Source organism: Prionailurus bengalensis, chromosome E1 (assembly GCF_016509475.1).
Source record: "Prionailurus bengalensis isolate Pbe53 chromosome E1, Fcat_Pben_1.1_paternal_pri, whole genome shotgun sequence".
NCBI lineage: Eukaryota > Metazoa > Chordata > Mammalia > Carnivora > Felidae > Prionailurus > Prionailurus bengalensis.
Window position 1 is genome coordinate 11,285,701 of NC_057347.1, and position 19,311 is coordinate 11,305,011.

The 19,311-nt window shown below is 52.2% G+C and overlaps 2 protein-coding genes across 5 annotated transcripts in view; one reads left to right on the forward strand and one right to left on the reverse strand.

Moving 5' to 3' along the window:
• The first annotated feature begins 119 nt into the window (after positions 1-119).
• Positions 120-16,491, forward strand: ATPAF2 (ATP synthase mitochondrial F1 complex assembly factor 2). The gene is made up of 8 exons (XM_043583310.1): positions 120-428; positions 9,845-9,889; positions 10,150-10,295; positions 10,808-10,905; positions 12,274-12,354; positions 13,565-13,677; positions 14,206-14,321; positions 16,133-16,491. The coding sequence occupies exons 1-8, from the start codon at positions 296-298 to the stop codon at positions 16,268-16,270; spliced, it is 870 nt and encodes a 289-aa protein (XP_043439245.1). The 5' UTR covers positions 120-295; the 3' UTR covers positions 16,271-16,491.
• Positions 16,492-17,556: 1,065 nt separating this feature from the next.
• DRC3 (dynein regulatory complex subunit 3) overlaps positions 17,557-19,311 on the reverse strand; it is a 35,077-nt gene continuing 33,322 nt past the window's right edge. For all 4 annotated transcript variants that reach the window (XM_043583307.1, XM_043583305.1, XM_043583309.1 and 1 more), the window contains 2 exons: positions 18,450-18,581; positions 17,557-17,845 (listed from right to left, as the gene is read on the reverse strand). In XM_043583307.1, coding sequence (XP_043439242.1) covers positions 17,732-17,845; positions 18,450-18,581 — 246 coding nt within the window. In that variant the 3' untranslated portion in view covers positions 17,557-17,731. The remainder of the gene's footprint in view (positions 17,846-18,449; positions 18,582-19,311) is intronic.

Genomic DNA, 19,311 nt, shown 5'->3' on the forward strand with positions numbered 1-19,311 from the left:
GGTGCGCGAGCGGCCCTCTGGGACTTGTAGTCTTCATCCCGAGGCGCGGCGTGGAGGGGGCGGGGCGAGGTGCGTTTGTGATGCTGATTGACTGGGGGTGTGCGCAGGAGGCGCGCCGGAGCGACGGCGCGCCGCTGGTGTCAAGCGGAAGATGGCGGCGTCCAGGGGAGGCTGAGGGCTCTGGGGAGGTGGTGAGCGGTTTCCGTACAGCCCGAGCGTGCGGCTTGGGGATCCCTTCACTCTGCTTCCTGCTCTCAGGTTTCGCGCGGGTCGTCCTCCCAGGCTCTCGGGCGCGATGTGGAGGAGCTGCCTCCGGCTGCGGGACGCGGGGCGCCGCCTCCTGAACCAGCCTCGGGGTGCCCTCACCGCCTCCGTGGGGCCGGGGCCAAACCCCCTGTCCCCTGCCCGGGCCTATGCCCCCCCAACAGGTGAGGGAGGTCAGAGCAGATTCACTTTTGGCCAGGGATCGAGCCGGGCTAAGGTGGGCTGAGGGGTTCGGCTGTGCAGGGCAGGGTAACCGAGGAAGGGTGCAGGCTCATGAAGTTACGCAGTGCTTTCGGGTCCTGCTACAGATGGGGGTGGGGGGAGGGCGAATAGAAGCGCAAGCAAGGGCAGACCGCTTGAGGGTCATTTGGCACGTGCAGCTTTTCTCAACGCTTATGGTTTTCCTTTCCAGTCAGGAGAGCAGATGGCATTCTTGTTTTCAGACAGGGAAATTTGGGTTCTGGATCAGGACTACACCAAGGTCACAGAGCAGACTCTGTGAGAAGTTTGTGGAGGGCAAAGATCGGCCTGTTTTCTGTGTCCCGATGGCTGGGCACAGAAGGACCCTGGAACCGGGGCATTCGGTCGGCATTCATCTTCCATCCCGGCCAGGTTCTCTGCGGGTTTCCTGGCCCTCCCTCCCACTGGCCTACCATGATCCCTGCCATTGCTGCTAAGGAGTTGACCCCGATGCCTCCTTCCTCTACTTCTGACTGATAAGGCCTAGAAGAAGGTAGTGGCTTTGTCACTGCTTCTGGGGACAATTTTTAGGGAAAGAGTGGGAGTGACTGCCTTAAATGAGTGAAGAGTAGTAACACTCTCCTTTCATTCAGTTAGTTTTTCTCTGCTGAGAGCTGGAGGCACGGTGGCCTTCCAGGCCGTCGTGGTCTCCCTCTAATGATGTTCACTGTCAACTGCAGGTTATAATAGTCTGATTAAGCAATAGTGTGTAGTATTTTTGTGATAAGGGAAATACAAGGAAGCTGGGAGAACATAAAGAAGCACCTGTTTCCACCTCGGGGGTTTTGAGGCTCTAGAAAGGGTCTTGGATGGAAAGGATGTCTCAGCTGAATCTTGACAGATGAGTAGAAGTTCAGTGGAGAGGAGGAGGAAGAGTGTTGGTGGCTAGAACAAGTTCAGAGATGACAGCAGAGGTTGAGGACCCTTGCTGTAATGCTGCCTGCTTTAGAAAATCTAGAACTCTAAGATAGTTTGGCATTGTGGCCGAAGTACAGGTCTGGGGTTTAATGCTGGCTGAACCTGTGAGGTACCGTGTGATACTGGGCACGAGACTGCTTCCTTTGGGCCTCATTTTCCTCTGTGAGTTGAAGGACTAGGTTGCCTTCGAGGATCCTTCTGTTAAGTTTCATAATTTTATGCAAATGGAGAGAGTTGGATGCAGCAAGGAGCTGAGCTTTTTTACCTGTCAGGGTCCAAGTTGACAGGCCTGGACGTGGGCCATGAAGAGCCAGTAAAGAGGGAAGGGCATCTGTGATATTGTGAGCTCTAAGGAGAAATATACAGTTGGCCATTGAACAACATATGGGTTAGGGGCACCAGCACAACCCCCACCAGCAAAAATTCACATGTAACTGATTCCCCCAAAACTGAACTACTAATAACCTACTGTTGACCAGAAACCTTAGCCATAACATGAACAGTAGATGAACGCCCATTTGGTATGTTATATGTATTATATTCAGTATCCTCAAAGTAAGCTGGATTAAAGAATGTTATTAGGAAAATTATAATAGAATCATAAGAGAAAATAACATGTACAGTACTGTACTGTAAAAAAAAAAATCTAGGTATAAGTGGATCTGCGCGGTTCAAACCCATGTTGTTCAAAGATCAACTGTATGTGTTTGGTTTTCCTGCAGTTCCTGGCACGCATCTCTTAAAACCCTTGTAATTACTAAGCAGTAAGACCTACGGAAGAAGCTTTTGTTACGCTATTTGGTCTCTTGTCCTAAAATAGCCTCAGAGATACAAAATCCGGAAGGAGTGTGTTATTCTTAAGGCCCTTTCAACCACACCTGAGGTTATGTTAATGAGGTGGCTTTTGGAAAGCACCTGAGGAGGGTGGGGGGGCTGGTTGCCAGGGGAACCGAGCACAAGATTGGAGTTTCGGTACTCAGTTCCACCCCCGGACCTCTGGGGAGGGGAGAAGGGCGGGAGATTGATTTGATCACTAATGGCCTGTGATTTAATTAATCATGCCCATATAACGAAGCCTCCATAAAATCCCTGAACTGTGGGGTTCAGAGAGCCTCTGGGTTGGTGAACACGTAGCGATGCTGGAAGAGGAGCATGCCCCGAGAAGGCACGGAAGCCCCATACCCTTTCCCCCATAGCTTGCCCTGTGCATCTCTTTGTGTGGCTCTTCCCGAGTTGTATCCTTTTATAATAAGCTAGTAATCTAGTAAGTAAAATCTTTTTTTTCTGAGTGCTATGAGCTACTCTGGCAAATTGGAGGGGTCCTGGGAACCTCTGATTTATAGCCAGTAGGTCGGCAGCATAGGAGACCGACCATCTGGGCTTGCATTTGCCGTCTGCAGGGAGCCGGGGAATGCAGTCTTGGGGGACCGAGCCCTTGTGGGATCCGATGCTATCTCCAGGCGGATACCGTCAGAACTGAATTGAATTGTAGGACACCCACTGGTGTCACAGAGTTGATGGGTGGCAAAACCCCCGCACATTTGGAGTACAGGGTGTCTGTGTGAATGCGTAAAGGAAAACGAGTTTCCTTTACAATATCCCAGGAAGATAATGACACAAGCAAAGGGACACATTCAGGAGTTCACTTAAATTCGCACAGGCAGAGGGTTAATTTAGACTCGTGGATGCCACCTCCCACTATGGTGGCCCACGACCCACCATCTCTGCTTCCTTTCTGCTGCATACTTTACTAGTTTAGGCTCTTGGAAGTGTCTGGCTCGTGGTAGTTAGTCAAACATGAAAGAAAACAGGAATGAAAGAATGAAGCCCAGTGGGAGGGAGGTACCTGAAACCAGGCCAATGAGTGCACTGCAAAGACATTACCAGTTTGAGATTCTGTGAGTCTCTGGGATGGCGGGATAGTAAACCCAGGTGGGGGACTTCTCCATGAAGACTTGGTTGGCAAGCAGATTGAACTTGGCTCCTTAGGAATGGCAGTGCCGCTGAAGGGTGTCAGAAGGAGAGGGAGGGGTTTGGGAAAGGGTCCCTGGGGTGTTGGAGGAGATTTTGCAGCAAAGGAGACCTGTGTGAGGGTGTGGGGTAGTCAGTCCAGCTCTATACTGCTTGTCCGCGATCCACCAGCCTTTATAGAGGGGGAAGGTGTTCTGGAGAGGCTGCTTGTCTGGCTGAGTGCCATGCCCAGCAAAAGTCCAGGCTGGTGTCCTCTGTTTAAATTGTCACCTGGATGGGGCGCCTGGGTGGCTCAGTCGGTTGAGCGTCCGACTTCAGTTCAGGTCGTGATCTCGCGGTCCGTGAGTTCGAGCCCCGCGTCGGGCTCTGTGCTGACAGCTCAGAGCCTGGAGCCTGCTTCCGATTCTGTGTCTCCCTCTCTCTCTCTGCCCCTCCCCCGCTCACGCTCTGTCTGTCTCTCTCTCTCTCTCTCTGTCAAAAATAAATAAACATTAAAAAAAAATTTAAATTGTCACCTGGACAAGTCATTTAGCTTCTCAGAATCTCTACCACCTCAGAGGCATTACTTGCCCAGCCTTTATAGAGCGGCTGTGTTGGGTTGCGGGAGATTCTGTAGACAGAGCCCCCAGCCTGCCACCTGTTTTTGTAAATAAAGTTTTATTGGAACACCGCCATCCTCATTCATTTTCGTATAATCTAAGGCTACTTTCACTGCAGAGCTGACTAATTGCAACAGAGACCATATGGCCCGCCAAGCCTAAAATATTTACTCTGGCTCTTTATGGGAAAAGTTGGCCAACCCCTCCTCAGGATGCTAGAGCAATTGGGGAAAATACGTGTTTAGTGATTTAGCTCATTTACATTAATTGCTATGGCAGATGTATTTGCCCCAAAGAGTTTTTAAAGTGTATTTATTGGGGGGGGGGCAGAGAGAGAGAGAGAGAGAGAGAGAGAGAGAGAGAGAACCCCAAGCAGGCTCTGTGCTGCCAGTGCAGACCCCGGCGTGGGGCTCAATCCCACGAACCATGAGATCATGCCCTGAGCCGAAATCAAGAGCCAGATGCCCAACTGACTAAGCTACCCAGGCACCCCAACCCTGAAGAAATTTTTTTTAACAGCTTTATGGAGAGACAATTCACTTACAATTCACTCATTTAAAATGTAGAATGCAGTGGCTTCTAGTATCCTCAGAGTTGTACAGCCATCACCATGGTTCTCGAACATTTTTATCACCCTCAAAAGAAGCCCTGTGCCCTTTAGCCATCACCTTTTCCTTCCCTCCCTATCCCTCTAGCCCTAGATAACCACTATTCTACTTCCTGTCTCTGTAGATTTCCCTAGTTTGGACATTTCATAAATGGAATGCAGTCTTTTGGGGGCAGGCTCTTTTTTCGTTTAGACTGTTTTCAAGGTTTATCCAAGTTGTAGCATGTATCGGTACCCTCGTGTTTTTCATAGCTGAGTAATATTCAGTTGTATGGCCATATCACATCTTATTTCTCCATCCATCTCCTGATGAACGTCTGGGTTGTTAACATCGTTTGGCTATTCCAAATGCTGCTCTAAACATTTGTGTACAAGTTGTGTGTGTGTACAACTTTTTATGTGGGTGTATGTTTTTTTTTTTTAATTTTTTTTTTAACGTTTATTTATTTTTGGGACAGAGAGAGACAGAGCATGAACGGGGGAGGGGCAGAGAGAGAGGGAGACACAGAATCGGAAGCAGGCTCCAGGCTCCGAGCCATCAGCCCAGAACCTGACGCGGGGCTCGAACTCACGGACCGCGAGATCACGACCTGAGCCGAAGTCGGACGCTTAACCGACTGAGCCACCCAGGCACCCCTATCATTACCTGTTTTTAATTATAGCCATCCCAGTGGTTACAAAGTGGTTTCTCCCACTTTTGTTTTGCGTTTTCCTGATGGTGATGAAGTCCAGCATCTGTTTCATGTGCTGATTTTTGTACATTTTCTTTGGTGGAGAGATGTCTATTCAGATCCTTTGACCATTTTTTAGTTGGGTTGTCTTTTTTATTTTCAGGCTGTCAGTTCTGAAATAGATGGTCTGGAGCCGCCCTAGGATTATGGATGGAGTCATGCCCAAAGTCAGAATCTAGCTTTAAGGCTTCAGGCCCACCAGATGGCACTGTTTAAAAAGATAAAGGTGTTGAGACCTTCCAGAGGGCACTTTCTCTGTTCTTGCTGCACTGTGGGAGTTGTAGTTCTGAAGCTTTGAGTCTTTCCAAAGCAAAGGCCTGGTGAAAATTGAGGCTGGTAGAAAGATTGCTCACTGGTCCATGAAGCCGAGGACAGGAGGAGGAATGTAGGAGAAGGGACACAGAAAACAGCTTGTTTCTTTCTTTCTTTCTTTTTTTATTTGTTTTGAGAGAGAGTGTGTGTGCGCGCGTGCACGTGGGGGAGGAGCAGAGAGAGAGAATCCCAAGCAGGCTCAGTACTGTCAGCATGTAGCCCGACACGGGGCTCAAACCCAGGAACTGTGAGATCATGACCTGAGCTGAAATCAAGAGCCGGGCACTTAACCGACTGAGCCCCAACAGGCCTGTTTCTTTTTATGGATTGAAATGACCTCATAGGAGAAGGACCTGATGGTCATTAATTTCCAAGTCACTCATCACACGAGCAGGTTTTTAAAGTCGCTCGCTGCTTCTCTGTGTATATAGCCTATTTTCTTGGGGCTAGCTTTTAAAATTCAATACTTGTTCACATACCTATGTCTTTATATCTACATAGTCCACGTGTAAAAGGCACCGACCGTGTTTTTGCCACTGAAACAGATGTTCTGTAAAGAGAGCGATTCATACTGAGAACAGACCCAAGTTCTGTGTGATCCTACAAGGCTTAGGTGTTAATTTCATCTTTAAAGATGAGGTCCCTGTTGCTGACAGCTAGTCCTGTGTTCACTGAGAATATGGGTGCTTCCGAGGTTCCTGGTCTCACGATTTATTTTACGTGACCCAAGACCTCTGAGGGTTCAGGTGAAGAACCTCCACCTTTTGACATTGTTGCGGGGCATGGATTCCACCAAATTAGTTTTCCAGATCCTGGCTTTGTTTTCCTATGTGAACCTCTAACTTGGCTCCCTCTGCCTCCGTACTGTGACCTACCCAGCCCCCTCCCCCAGATCTGGCCGTCACCCCCCTCTCTGGGCATCTCGAACCATCCTCTGCAGGGTAGCTACGTTCTTGTCCTTCTGACCATCTTTTTAGTTCTCCAAACTCTCATGCTCTCATGAGGCCAAAGATCTTCCTGTAAGCAGTTTCTTCTGCTGGAAATTCCTTCCACACACACCCCCACCCCCCCTCCGAAAAAAGAATCCATCAGTGCAGACTGGCCAACTCCTGCCTCTCCATCAGGTCTCAGATGAAATCTGACTGCCTGGAGGTCTTCCTTTAGCCCACGATGAGATGAGATTAGGCTCTCCTGGTGTGTGTGCGTGTGTTTGTGTGTGTTTCCAGTGTTCCTTGTACTTGGGCCTTCAAAATCACTTTACTGTTTGGCTGGATTCGCGTTCAGCTTCCCAGTAGACAGGAAGTGCCTTGAGAGCAGGGGTGAGCTTTGATTCTGACCCCCAGGTCTTATTCCCCTTCCTGGAACAGGGTCGGTACTCACTGGAAGTGTGTTCTAAGCCTGAAGTTTGCCCCTCCACGTGTCCACTGCGCTCAGGTGAGCACGTGTTTAAAACACGCCGCACGTGGGCCTGCCCTGTCCTGCAGCCCGGCAGACTTTGTGCCCCTTACGCCCAGGGCTGTCATCTCTTTCTGCATGGCTTACTGCTGTTTTGAGCAATTTGGGTTGACCCATCCTTGCCCTTCTAGCCTTCCCACTCCCTTCCAGTTTTCTGAATCAGATACAGAGGGGGACCTGGCCAGGACAGAGGAACCAAAGCCTGACCAGCAAAGCAGAGAAAAAAAGACTTGCCTCGTGGGAAACCTCACTGTCCTGCCAGCTTTGGGAGGTTCAGCCTGTGCCGTCAGTTTCTGCCCCAAGTCCAGGTCTCTTGGGCCCACTTCCCGGGGCTGTGTCGCGCTGTGTGCTAGAATGCTCTCTGGTGGCGCTTCCTGCCGATGGGGGCAGATCCTTCCCCCACTGGTGATGAGTCAGCTTTCAGATCTCTTCCCACTTCCTGTCTGGCCTGGCTTTAGACACGTTGCCCAGCTCAGGCATTGGAGAACATACTGGATGTGGTCCGGGTGCCTCCAGACCTATGCAAGGAGGCCTCCAGGTTCGTGTTCCATCTGCTACCCGAACGTGACGGGATGGCACGTGAAGTAGGGGCATTGGAAAGCACCAGGATGGTGCAGACTTTCTATCTTGGAGTCAGATGTGTGAGAGAATCACTGTTATCGTTTCAGGGAAAGGTGGTAACTTGTGCCATAATAATGCAGGAGCATCTCGGTGGCCAGACCCTGCCACTTTATTTTTTAAGTATTTTGACTCCATAAAGACAGGGATTTTTGTCATTTTTATTCATGGTTTTATCCCACATACCTAGAATAGTACCTGGCACCTGGTAGGCATACGGTTTTTGGAAGTGGGAAACCCGTTGGGCTTTAGTAAAAGCGTGACTGTGGACAAGCAGTTTGGACTTGAAGCATCAATGATAGAACACAAAATTTGGGAAAAACTGATGGGTTGTGGAAAACCTGAAAATACCACGTTTGGAGGAAGACCAGATACTCTGCCTCTGTTTTACCTCCCCACCCCCGCCATGCACAAACGAAGCTCTCCTGATTTTCATAGTCTATTTGAATTAATTCTTTTTAATGTGTATTTATTTTTGAGAGAGAGAGACAGAGTGTGAACCGCGGAGGGGCAGAGGGAGAGGGAGACACAGAATCCAAAGAAGGCTCCAGGCTCAGCTGACAGCCCAGAGCCTGACATGGGGCTTGAACTCATGAACTGCGAGATCACGACCTGAGCCAAAGTCAGATGCTTAACTGACTGAGCCACCCAGGCACCCCTGAATTCATTTTAACTTATGTTTGGTTTGCTTTTTTTTTTTTTTTAAGCACTAAAAGAAGTTAAAAAGCATTAAAAACTAAGGAGTTCCGTCCTCCGCATGCTGCATTATTTCCAACAAGTAACTTCACTAATGGCCTCTGAAGGCTTTTAGCACCCAGTGAATATGGAACAGCAGGAACGAATGGAAGAGTCAAGGTTTTGTGCTAACAAAGGTTAAGACTGGGTTATGGTTTTTAGCTCCCAAAATGTGACCTACTTGTTCCTTATTAGCTGAAGGAATCTGCATAATTCCTATGAGGCCCTCTTGGTTTTGAAGCCCTCCAAGCAGAAGAGGGGGGGATTTGTTTACATTTTCATACAAGATTTTATTCAAGTTATTTTCACATATCATAGGACACATATTCCTCCCCCCCCCCCCACTTTTTTAAAGTTTATTTTGAGCTAGACGGCACATGAGAGGGGAAGGGGCAGAGAATCCAGAGCAGGCTCTGTGCTGTCAGCGCAGAACCCAATATGGGGCTTGAACTCATGCAACTGTGAGATCACGGCCTGGGCCAAAATCAAGAGTCAGATGCTTAACCAACCGAGCTACCCAGGCACTCCTGTTTCCCCGTTCTTAAAGGAAATGCTTGGAGGGGCACCTGGGTGGCTCAGTCAGTTAAGCATCCGACTTCCGTTCAGGTCATGATCTTGCGGTTCATGGGCTCGAGCCCCACATCAGGCTCTGTGCTGACAACTCGGATCCTGTGTCTCCCTCTCTCTCTCCCCCTCCCCTGCTCATACTCTGTCTCTCTCTCTCAAAAATGAATAAACATTAAAAAAATTAAGTAAAAAAAAAAAAAAAAAAGGAATTGCCTGGAGTTCTTGTTGAATACACAGGCAAGCTGGTTAATTAGGTTAATTAATTGGATAGAGAGGATGAGAAATGCTCCTGGGATCTCCCCTTACCACACACGTGCACACGTACGTCCACACTGGCTTTCCTCTCTTGCCTCCTTGGAGGCATCAGACCCTTGCCCAAAATGGATCTCGGGCTTTATCACATTCAGATACGATCTTTGGATGGGAGCACGTTGTTCTGGCATGGGGGCAGTGCTGGTGGGGGTGGTGTTGGGGGAGGAGCATGCTTAGACGTTAAAGCACAAAGTGCTGGAAGAATCTGTCACGTCAGACAGTCTGCAGCTTTGCAATGCTTCGTGATCAGACTATTCCTGGGCTCGGGGGCTGGCGGGGGCATGACCAGTATGTCCTGTTCCTCCCTCATCCCTGGAGAGTGCATGCCCTCCTCCTTCCAACTTTAATCAGAAGCTGTTGATTATGCCGCGTAGAGTAGGGCAGACCTTGAATAGTGATATGAAAATCAAGCCAATCAATCAGCATTAGCAGTAATGACACTAGCTGGTCTTGTCACTTCCTGAGCCGTCTCGACGTTATTTTAAACTGCCTTTTTGAAAAATCTTTCTTTACAGAAAGGAAGAGGTTTTATCAGAATGTCAGCATCACACAGGGTGAAGGTGAGTGTCTGAAGTTTTGACTGCCTCTCTTTCTTTCTTTTTTTTTTTTTTTTCCTGTGAATGGGTAGAAACATTTTTCATCTCTAGCTGGTTTCAGCAGTGAGATTACCCTTCGCGCTTTTGTTGGATAGGTTTCTGTAAGCCCTCCGTGAAGGGACTCAGAGTTGTCTTTGTCTGCACCAATTCAAGTAGCTAAATATAGGAATGGTCACTCGATTCCACTTAACAATCCCTGAGAGGTTTTCATTTGATCTTTCAAGGTGGCTTTGAGATAAACCTGGACCACAGGAAGCTGAAAACTCCCGAAGCCAAGCTCTTTACCGTCCCCAGCGAGGCCCTGGCCATCGCAGTGGCCACTGAATGGGACTCCCAGCAGGACACCATCAAGTTCTACACCATGCACCTGGTAACAAGTTCATGAACGTATACCCCGACTGCTGGCTTCCTAGGGTACCTGGCAAAAATTGAGAGTCTTTTCCAAATTCAGATGAGGCCCTCAGGGGTGGACTCCAGCCACACTCGCCTCCTTGAGCGTGCTGACCCTTCCCCTGCTGGTCTGGCCCGCTGCAGTCCCCCTGCTCAGAACAAGGATGTCATAAGGATTCAATTACATAGAGCAGAGCCTGGTAGTGGAGAGCACGAGACCTGGGCAGCTTCATTACTCCCAGGGCTGCTGTGAGAAGCCCACGGGCCCACGGGCTGTCACACACAGCGTGTGGCACGGAGCTCTCGGTAGATGTGCTACAGCTGGAGTTGTGGAGACACGTGGGGCCGGGGGCTTCGCTTTGGCTCCAGCACTTCCTGGGCGGTGCTGTCTGGTTCTCCGTGTTGCTGTGGTTGGAGGCAGTGTCTCCTGGGACGCAGTGCTTTTTGCCTGGGCCCCGTGGTGGTGACGGGGCTTTTTGCCTCCTGATTCAGACCACATTGTGCAACACGTCTCTAGACAACCCTACCCAGCGAAACAAGGACCAGCTGATCCAGGCGGCTGTGAAGTTTCTGGACACCGACACCATCTGGTAATTGACATTTAGATGGGCATTCCCCTTGGACTGAGTGGGTCCCTTGGGCTGTTTGCCTCATTTGCCCAGACAGTTATCAGCGGAAGACGCAGACCCTTTTCCTTTATCTCAGAGGGCAGGGAGGCAGTCTGCTTGACATCACCACTTAGCCGCCCGCCCTGCGCGTCCCTGGGAGGGAGGGCTCCTCGGGGTACACCAGTGTCAGAGCCCCGGGCGTTCCTTTCTGCAGCCCGGCAGCTGTCCTTTTGTCCGGGCCGGGGTAAGGTAGCATATGTAGCTCTCACGGGCTCCAGGACCAAGGGGGTCACTGGCCAACTCCCGGTGGGGCGTTCGATGCCGGACCTGTGGCCACCGGCACACTCTCACGTAGGCATCGTTGTTCTCACTCGTCAGCTTGGACCCGGAGACGGTCACTCGTTCTCAGGAGCTGGCTGCTTCCACTTCTGAATCCTCCCTCCCGTGCCAGTGTTCTTCAGCTAACTGGGCAGTGGTGTTGAAGGCAAGCTGGGGAAGGACAGAAGTGCTTGAGCGGCACGTGTCGGCCAGCCCAAATGCTCTAGAATCCTGAGCTGTCCCACAGCCTGACCATCGCAGCGGCCCATTTTCCTGCGCACTCACGGTGTCTCTTCTCCCTTCTGCTCACGCCGCACGGTGGCCTTCCGGGGTGTCCCCTCGTCTTCCCGCCCCGTGAGGCCTTGCCGCGCAGCTCCCCTCAGCCGACTCCCATTTCTGGGTCTCTTTGTCACAATAAGTGGCACCACGTGGCGTCAGGCATCCGAGCCAGCAGCTGCATGTGTAGCCAGGAGCATGTGGGCTCACGAGGTGCCCACAGGCAATTTGTGGCCAGGGGCACGGTCTCTCGGAAGGGTTAGGGTAGGTAGGGACGCAGTGACTGAGCTGGCACAGCATCCCAGGATCCTGATCATCGTAGGATCAGCATCCTGTGGACCTGGGGGTGCAGCGTTAGTGTTCGGAATGGCATCGACCGCGTTGCAAGCCTTGGCCTGTCAGATGACTGGGGACACTTAGGACAGTGGTTCTCAAACCCAAGGTTACATTAGAATCCCCTAGAGGGCTTGTTAAAACACAGATTGCTGGTCTCCACCCCTCAAGCTTCTGCTTTCCATAGATGGGGGGTGGGGCCAGAGAACTGGCATTTCTATCGGGTTCTGAGGTGACGCTCTGCTGCTGGCCCCAAGGCTACACTTTGAGAACTACTGCTTTCAGGAAGGACTGGTAGGGCTGGGTGGGGGGAATTGAGTGGAGAGGTTTTTTGCAGTGGCCTTTTGTGTTTTTCCATCGTCTGTCACTGAGTGAAAGAATTGTACTTTTTTAGTAACGAAGGTGATTTTTGCAATGAATTAGCTACAGGGTGGATGAGCCAGCGACATTAGTGGAACTTCAAAGGAACGAGTGGGACCCGATCATCGAATGGGCCGAAGAAAGGTAAGAGGCGCAGCCCCACAGTGTTGGGCAGGCTGGTGCGGTCAGGGGGCACGCTGGACCACCAAAGCCCTTGGCTAATTGACCTGTGGAATTCAGCACCTCTCGCATGTTTAGGGACGGGACTGGGCACCTTGGGAAAAAATGCTCCTCAAATCAGTATCAGCCACCACGCACCAAGCACCTGCCATCCGTTCGCGCTGTGCTGAACGTAGGGATGGAGCCCCAGCTCTGCCACGGTTGGCTGCGTGACCCCGCGGCTAGTGCCGTGAGCTCTCTGAGCTTCCTTGTCTGTGAGTGGTCTTCATAATCCCCACCTCTTAGTGTATTGTGAGGAGCAAACAAAGTGATGCCCAGTATCCCACTTGGTACACGGTAAATACTCAGATCTGGGCAGTTACCATCTTTATCATGGCCACGAGTGCTGTACCATTAAACTAAATCCGAAAACGGCGTGTGTGATACGTACGCACGTGAGGACGAGTCTGGTAACGTTTATCCTGTGAATGTAAGGCTTCTAGGAATTGACGATACCCAGCATGTTTCCTTAGCAGAAAGGTCCTTTTGTGCAAAGTCGAACAAACTGTTGATGGGGTGGCAACATGAATTCAATTTCATTTCATTCCGGGGGAGTTTGGAAGGGCTCCTACCATGGTACTGCTCTGACCGTAGTATTTTGTAAGCGTACACAGAGTTGTTTTTGGCAAACCATTTTTCACCGAAGTGATATCGGTCAGTCTCATTTGTACGCGTTTCCTGAATGCCCACAGTGTGCCGGGTATCCTTGGGTTTTACAGTAAAAGGCACAGCCACTGCACTAAAGGATCCCATAAAATGTAACCACTACATCATTGTGTAAGGGCTCTGAAGGCACGGTGTCACTGCAGAGTTTAATGAAATATAACGATAGCGTCGGTGCCTGGAGATCTTTGCTCTGGTACAAAATTATCCGCTTTTGGTGGCACTTGAGATTCTCATCCTTAATGGTTTACAAAACAACCTGGCCATTCACGGTGTTACTATTAGAAATTTCAGCAAGAATATTTCTAAACCAACAGGAAAAATGAGTTACATATGAAAGAAAATGACAAAAATTGCCTTTACTCCATTATGTTTCTCCTGTGCCTTGTATGGTTAGGACCGTTCTTGAAAATGTGTCACTGTTGAAGCCAGCTTCAACGCAATAGGACACAGCGAAGCGTTTTCCTTGCAGATACGATGTGGAGATCGGCTCCTCCACCAGCATAATGGGGCCCAGCATCCCAGCCAGGACTCGGGAAGTGCTCACCAGCCACCTGGCCTCTTACAACATGTGGGCCCTACAAGGTATTTGTGGCGCTTCCTACGGGCCTGGGAGGGCGGCCTGATGGGCATAGGCATCCGAAGCCCAGAGTGTCACAGGGGCACTCTAGGGGGCGGCCCCGATGCTAACCCTTTTATTCAGTCCAAGGGGGACAGCAGGCTCCCCACCCTCCCAGGAGAAGGTTGGCTTTCTCCTCTTCAGGCGTCTCAACTTCAGATCTCATTGGCCTGGCTCCAGTCACGTGGCCATCTGCAAACCAGTCACTGGGCAGAGGGTGGAGCTCTCTTGACAGCATAGGTTCAGGTCCCGTGCCCACCCTGGGCAGGAGCGGAAGTGGGATCACACCCCCGAGGGAAACCAGAGGGCTGTCTAAGAGTGGGGAAAGAATACAGAGCCGACCGCAAAGCGCATGTCCCCTGTGACCATTCTCCCCCAGGTCGTGCTTTTGTACCTCTCTAGGGCTACAGGGACTCACAAAGTGTAGGTCCAGTGACTGCCCTGTTTTGGGGTGGGGTGGGCCCTGGATCCTGACCTGGCTTGTATCCCCGCAGGGATTGAGTTTGTGGTGACCCAGCTCAAGTCCATGGTGTTGACCTTGGGCCTGATTGACCGGCGCCTGACAGTGGAGCAGGCCGTGCTGCTGTCACGCCTGGAGGAGGAGTACCAGGTGAGGCAGCCAGCGGCCCGAGGTGGGGTACCTCAGGGCCTCACCTCTCCTCTCCTCTCCCTGACTCAGATTAACTGGGGGTGGGAGCTAGCCCATCTAAAATGTTCTTATGTAGATTTGGCCTTGTTACTTTCATGTACACCCAGAAATCAAAACTAAGGGCCGATGAAAGTATTGTCAAGAAATAATAACACAAAATAAGGGCAGGGAGGGCTCCCACTGTGTTCTAACACTATGCTTAGCTCTCCCCTCACGCCTCACCTCTTCTGAACAACCTGGCCAGGTAGGGGCTGCTGTTAACCCTTTTTTACACAGGAGGAAACTGAGGCATGGGTCCCACCCCCGGAAAATGCTGGAGCCAGGGTTTGGAGCCAGGTCTGGGTGACTCCAGGCCTTCCCCACTATCTACCGATAGAGGTTCACAGGCAGATCAAGGTCGTCTGCCCGGGCCCCGAAGAACGGGCCCCGCTAACAGGACTAGGAGCCACGTTCGTGCTCACACAGAGGCTAAGCTGAGCCTTGGCGCCCTGACTCACACGGTGGGTCATCTGGCTGGCAGAGCAAACACGGGTGGCTGCTGTTTGTGCATAAGTTTTCATTTAGTGGGTTTGAAATTAATATGGTTTCGCTACACTGTCATTTGCATTTTTTAACTCTGAGAATTATGGCATTCTCTGCAGTCTTTTTACTGCTTTCTTTCCAACCTCAGAAGGTTAATTGCTATTACAAATCGGCTCCTAGCATGATGAAAACCCTTTTGTAATGACATTATTTCCCAAGTCCGTCTAGTCATCTGCTCAGAAAAATGCCAGGGGTAAAAACTGTTTCTCTGTCGCAAAAGAGGCCAGCTAGGAACAATTAAACGGGCAGGGAGTGATGTGTGGGGGTGTGAGGGCTTTGAGAGGTCGGGTGGGGGGGGCCAGGAAACCTGCCCTCTATTCTGGGCTCTGCATTTGATGGTGGCACCCGAGCCAGGCCATCAGTCTCTGAACTAGGTTCGATCTGCCACAAAACAGGGGGTTACCTGGGTTACGTGTGGAGGCCTCTCCAAAGCTGTAAAGTGCTCTTCAGACGACAGGTCACAGTTGTCCACATTGACCGGGCTGCCCAAAGATCCCAGTAGCTCGTGTGGCGTGGCAGATCCCAAGTTCCTGGATGGGCTGGGGCAGCTGGGCCTGTGGCCAGGGAGGAGCCAGCAGGGCCTGGCTGGAGTCCCGCTGACATCTGGATGGCCACACTGCGTGTCTGGGCTTCTCCCCTGCAGTTGTTAGAGCCCTGGAGACAATCCACAAGTCGGCTCCAGCGTGCAGAGCACAGGTTTCTGCAGTACCCCCGGGGAGTCGGAACTGAAGCGACCATGTGGCCTTGGTTGATTTATTTATCCCACCCACACTGGGGGGAGGGGGGGGGGTAGGCAGGGGGGCACTTGCAGCCCAGCCCAGCGAGGCAGCTTGCAGAGGATGACATTTTCCAGGCTGCCTCCCACCAGCCTCCTTGTGGGAGGAGGATGGCATTCGGGCTGGGCCCCCTTGGGGGGAGATGCACGTGGCATTTGTGGCAGTGGGTGCCTCTGGGCCCTGGACCTGGACGGCACCCCTCCCAAACTGTCCGCACCCCGTCAGCATGGCTGCCTGCTCTGCCCACCTGCATGTTCTCACCTGCCGCCTCCCCCGTGGGGGTCTTGTGTTTTGGCAAGATGGGGGCCCAGTCCGGTCCCCCCACCCCAGCTATTGGGGTGGAATGTGGCTCTGGCCGGTCGGCACGTGGACACTTGGCCAGTCACCCAGCAGCATGTCACGTCCTCCCCTCAGATCCAGAAGTGGGGCAACATCGAGTGGGCCCACGACTACGAGCTGCGGGAGCTGCGGGCGCGCACGGCCGCCGGCACCCTCTTCGTCCACCTCTGTTCCGAGAGCGCCACGGTGAAACACAAGCTCCTGCAGCAGTGAGGCGGGGCGGGCAGCCCCAGCGGGACAGAGGCTGCACGCACGGCCACAGACGCCCCAGCTCGGTGCTGCCCCGAGATGCCCCCAGGACCCAGGGCGGCTGTCGAGGTCAGCTCGAGTCCAAGCTGGGTGCCCCCGCCCCGGCCGGCAGCCAGCGAGCCGGCCAAGCAAACCAGTGACTTCCTCCCAACCTGATTTTATTAAATATTTCTCTCCCCTGGAAATGTGGAGCCCTGTTTTCATTTGCACCTCCACTTTTCTCCGTCCCTCTTGTCGTGTCTGGGTTTCACCAAGGTCAAACAGCTTCCCTCCTAACGGCACGTTCTGCTATTTGCCGCCCGTGGCCGGGAGCCTCACGCAATTGGGGAAATCACGTCAACACACAACTCTGTGCAGCCCTCGGCCTGAAGCCTCCCCCCCACCCCCGGTTTTTAATCAAACCATCTTTTGAAACTGAGTCCTTTTTGTTCTAAGCTGGTTATTTCTGTTCCTGGTATTTTAGAAGAAATAATTTACTCTCGAAAATAGAAAATCGGCGTTGTTTGTGGGTTAAAAGCCCAGGCAGGCAGGGCAAGGCCACCTGACTTGTGTCCTGCTTCCAGGAGCCCTCCGTGTCCTCCCGACATGGCCACTTGCTCTGCCCTGGGTGGCAGGTGCGGTCTCCTGGTGCCAGGACCCAGTGCAAGGGAAGCAGGAAGAATCCGAGAGTTTGGGCAGCAAAAGAGTCTGAGTCGCCTGTCCTGGTACCCGAGTAATAAAATGGCATCACCCCCCTCGTGGAGGGGGTGCTTCTCCACACTTTCCACGTGCCCTCCCTGACCCCCTTGACCGTGCTCAGAGGAGGCACTGTTGTTGTGCCCCCACCTCACAGACGAAGCTCAGGCTGCAGAGGTGATGGGGGAGGTCCAGCCCATGCCCTTAACCTCCAGAGGGTACTCTGGTCCCCGCAGCCAACCTTAGAGCCACAGGGAGCCACGGCCTCTGCCTTGGGGGGCTGGCCCAGGCCCCAGGGCTATGCTGGGGTCTGCGGCCTCGGGCGTCACTCCTCAGCACGAGGAGAGAAGGGCTCAGACCATGTCCGCCTCCTCTGCCTACTGCCGGCAGCCTGCCCTGGGCGCGTCAGAAACGGTGGGCGCACAGCTGTCACCGGGCCCTGGCCAAGAGTCTCCTGGCTCACTGGCAGCCCCCTCAAGAGGTCGCTCTCAGTAGGCTGGCCAGTTGTTTGTCTTGGACTGTTTCTCCTGCTCAGGAGCGAACGGGAATTCTGATTATTTTTTTAAAGACCGGAGAAAAGATGACATAATTCTTTATTTTTCTCTACCCTTCCCAGGGGTGGGGGAAGAATGGGGTTAGGAGGGTTCTGGGTTGAGAAATTCCCAGAAACGCTTCTGAGGCTGTCGGTCACGTGAGTGTGCTCTCGGGCTGAGGGCTGCATCGGGAAGGACCGTCTGGGCTGGCGCGGCCCTAATCTATGATCTCGCTGCATTCCAGGTTGTCCAGCTCGTTCTGTATGTGGTCGACGTACTGATGGATCTCCTTCACGCGCCTGCGGTTCCTCATGATCTCATCCTTGTGGATCTGAGGGGTGAAACCAAAGCCCGAGGTCCTTAAGTCAGAGAACTCGCTTACGTTCTCTGAGTCCGATTTGGGGGAAAGGAAATCGTTCTTTGAAATGTGCATAGTTCCATCCGCGTTTACTTTAAAGCCTCCTCGATCCACCTATCTGTGTCTTTGAGGCAGGAGTTAGGACAGGTTAGCACGGGGGTTTTTAAAGTCTGTGGGGGCAAACGCTGTCTTCAGTGTGGAATTCTGCCATCCTTAATCCTACTTTATTTCTTTTTTTTTTTTTAATTTTTTTTTTCAACGTTTATTTATTTTGGGGACAGAGAGAGACAGAGCATGAACGGGGGAGGGGCAGAGAGAGAGGGAGACACAGAATCGGAAACAGGCTCCAGGCTCTGAGCCATCAGCCCAGAGCCCGATGCGGGGCTCGAACTCACGGACCGCGAGATCGTGACCTGGCTGAAGTCAGACGCTTAACCGACTGCGCCACCCAGGCGCCCCAATCCTACTTTATTTCTTATTGCAAAGAGTCTATGCTACCGGGGAAAGAGTTCCCCTTTCTCTCCGGCCGGTAGCTAGAGACCTGGGCACAGTGCGTACGTGACGCGCATTCACTCACCGCGTCCACTAAGTGTGAGCACCAAGAGTTGGTCCGCGTCACCAGCTCATCTTCTCGATTGTCGATCTTCAGGAGGTGGAGGTCATGCGACGTCCCAACAGCATTAACAATCGTGTCTTTGTCGACAAAAAGCTGGTGAGCGAGAAAGGTCAAGGGAGCGTGTGTCTCATTACCACCCCCCACCCCCACCCCGCCCTCCGCCCCGGCACAAAGAGGGCCAGAGAGAAAACCAGCTGAGTGTCCCCTGGCTAGTGGAGGCAGCTGCTCAGCGCCCAGTGGAAAACCCACCTTCTTGTGACAGCCCACCTTCCAGGGACAACGCCTCCTAGACCCGAGCAGCGGCGAATGTTATGGGGAAAGGGCCCACCATGGCGTTGACTTTGCAATGCTAGTTGGGAGTGTGTTTTCTTCAGGGAACCTCACTCAGGACGTCTGCTCTCACAGTGGTTCTCTCTTGCTTGCCCCCAAGTCTGACTCGCCTGAAACTGGCTGGTCAGGTGGGAAGCGTGAGTCTGGCTGAGGGGTCTCCAGGCTGCTCTGAGGACAGAGGGCCCTATAAATCGATGCCTCTGCGCCCCATGTTGTCTCTCCATTGCCCCTCATGTTAGCCAGATTGAACCTTGGAGTACAGTTGGGGTCTCCTGCCTTCTTGTTCCCGACCTTGTTTTCTGCCTTCTAAAAAGTTGTCGAAAAACGGGGCGCCTGGGTGGCTCAGTCAGTTAAGCGTCCAACTTTGGCTCAGGTCATGGTCTCGCGGTTCATGGGTCCGAGCCCCATATCGGGCTCTGTGCTGACAACTTGGAGCCCCGAGCCTGCTTCAAATTCCGTGTCTCCCTCTCTCTCTCTGCCCCGACCCCACTTG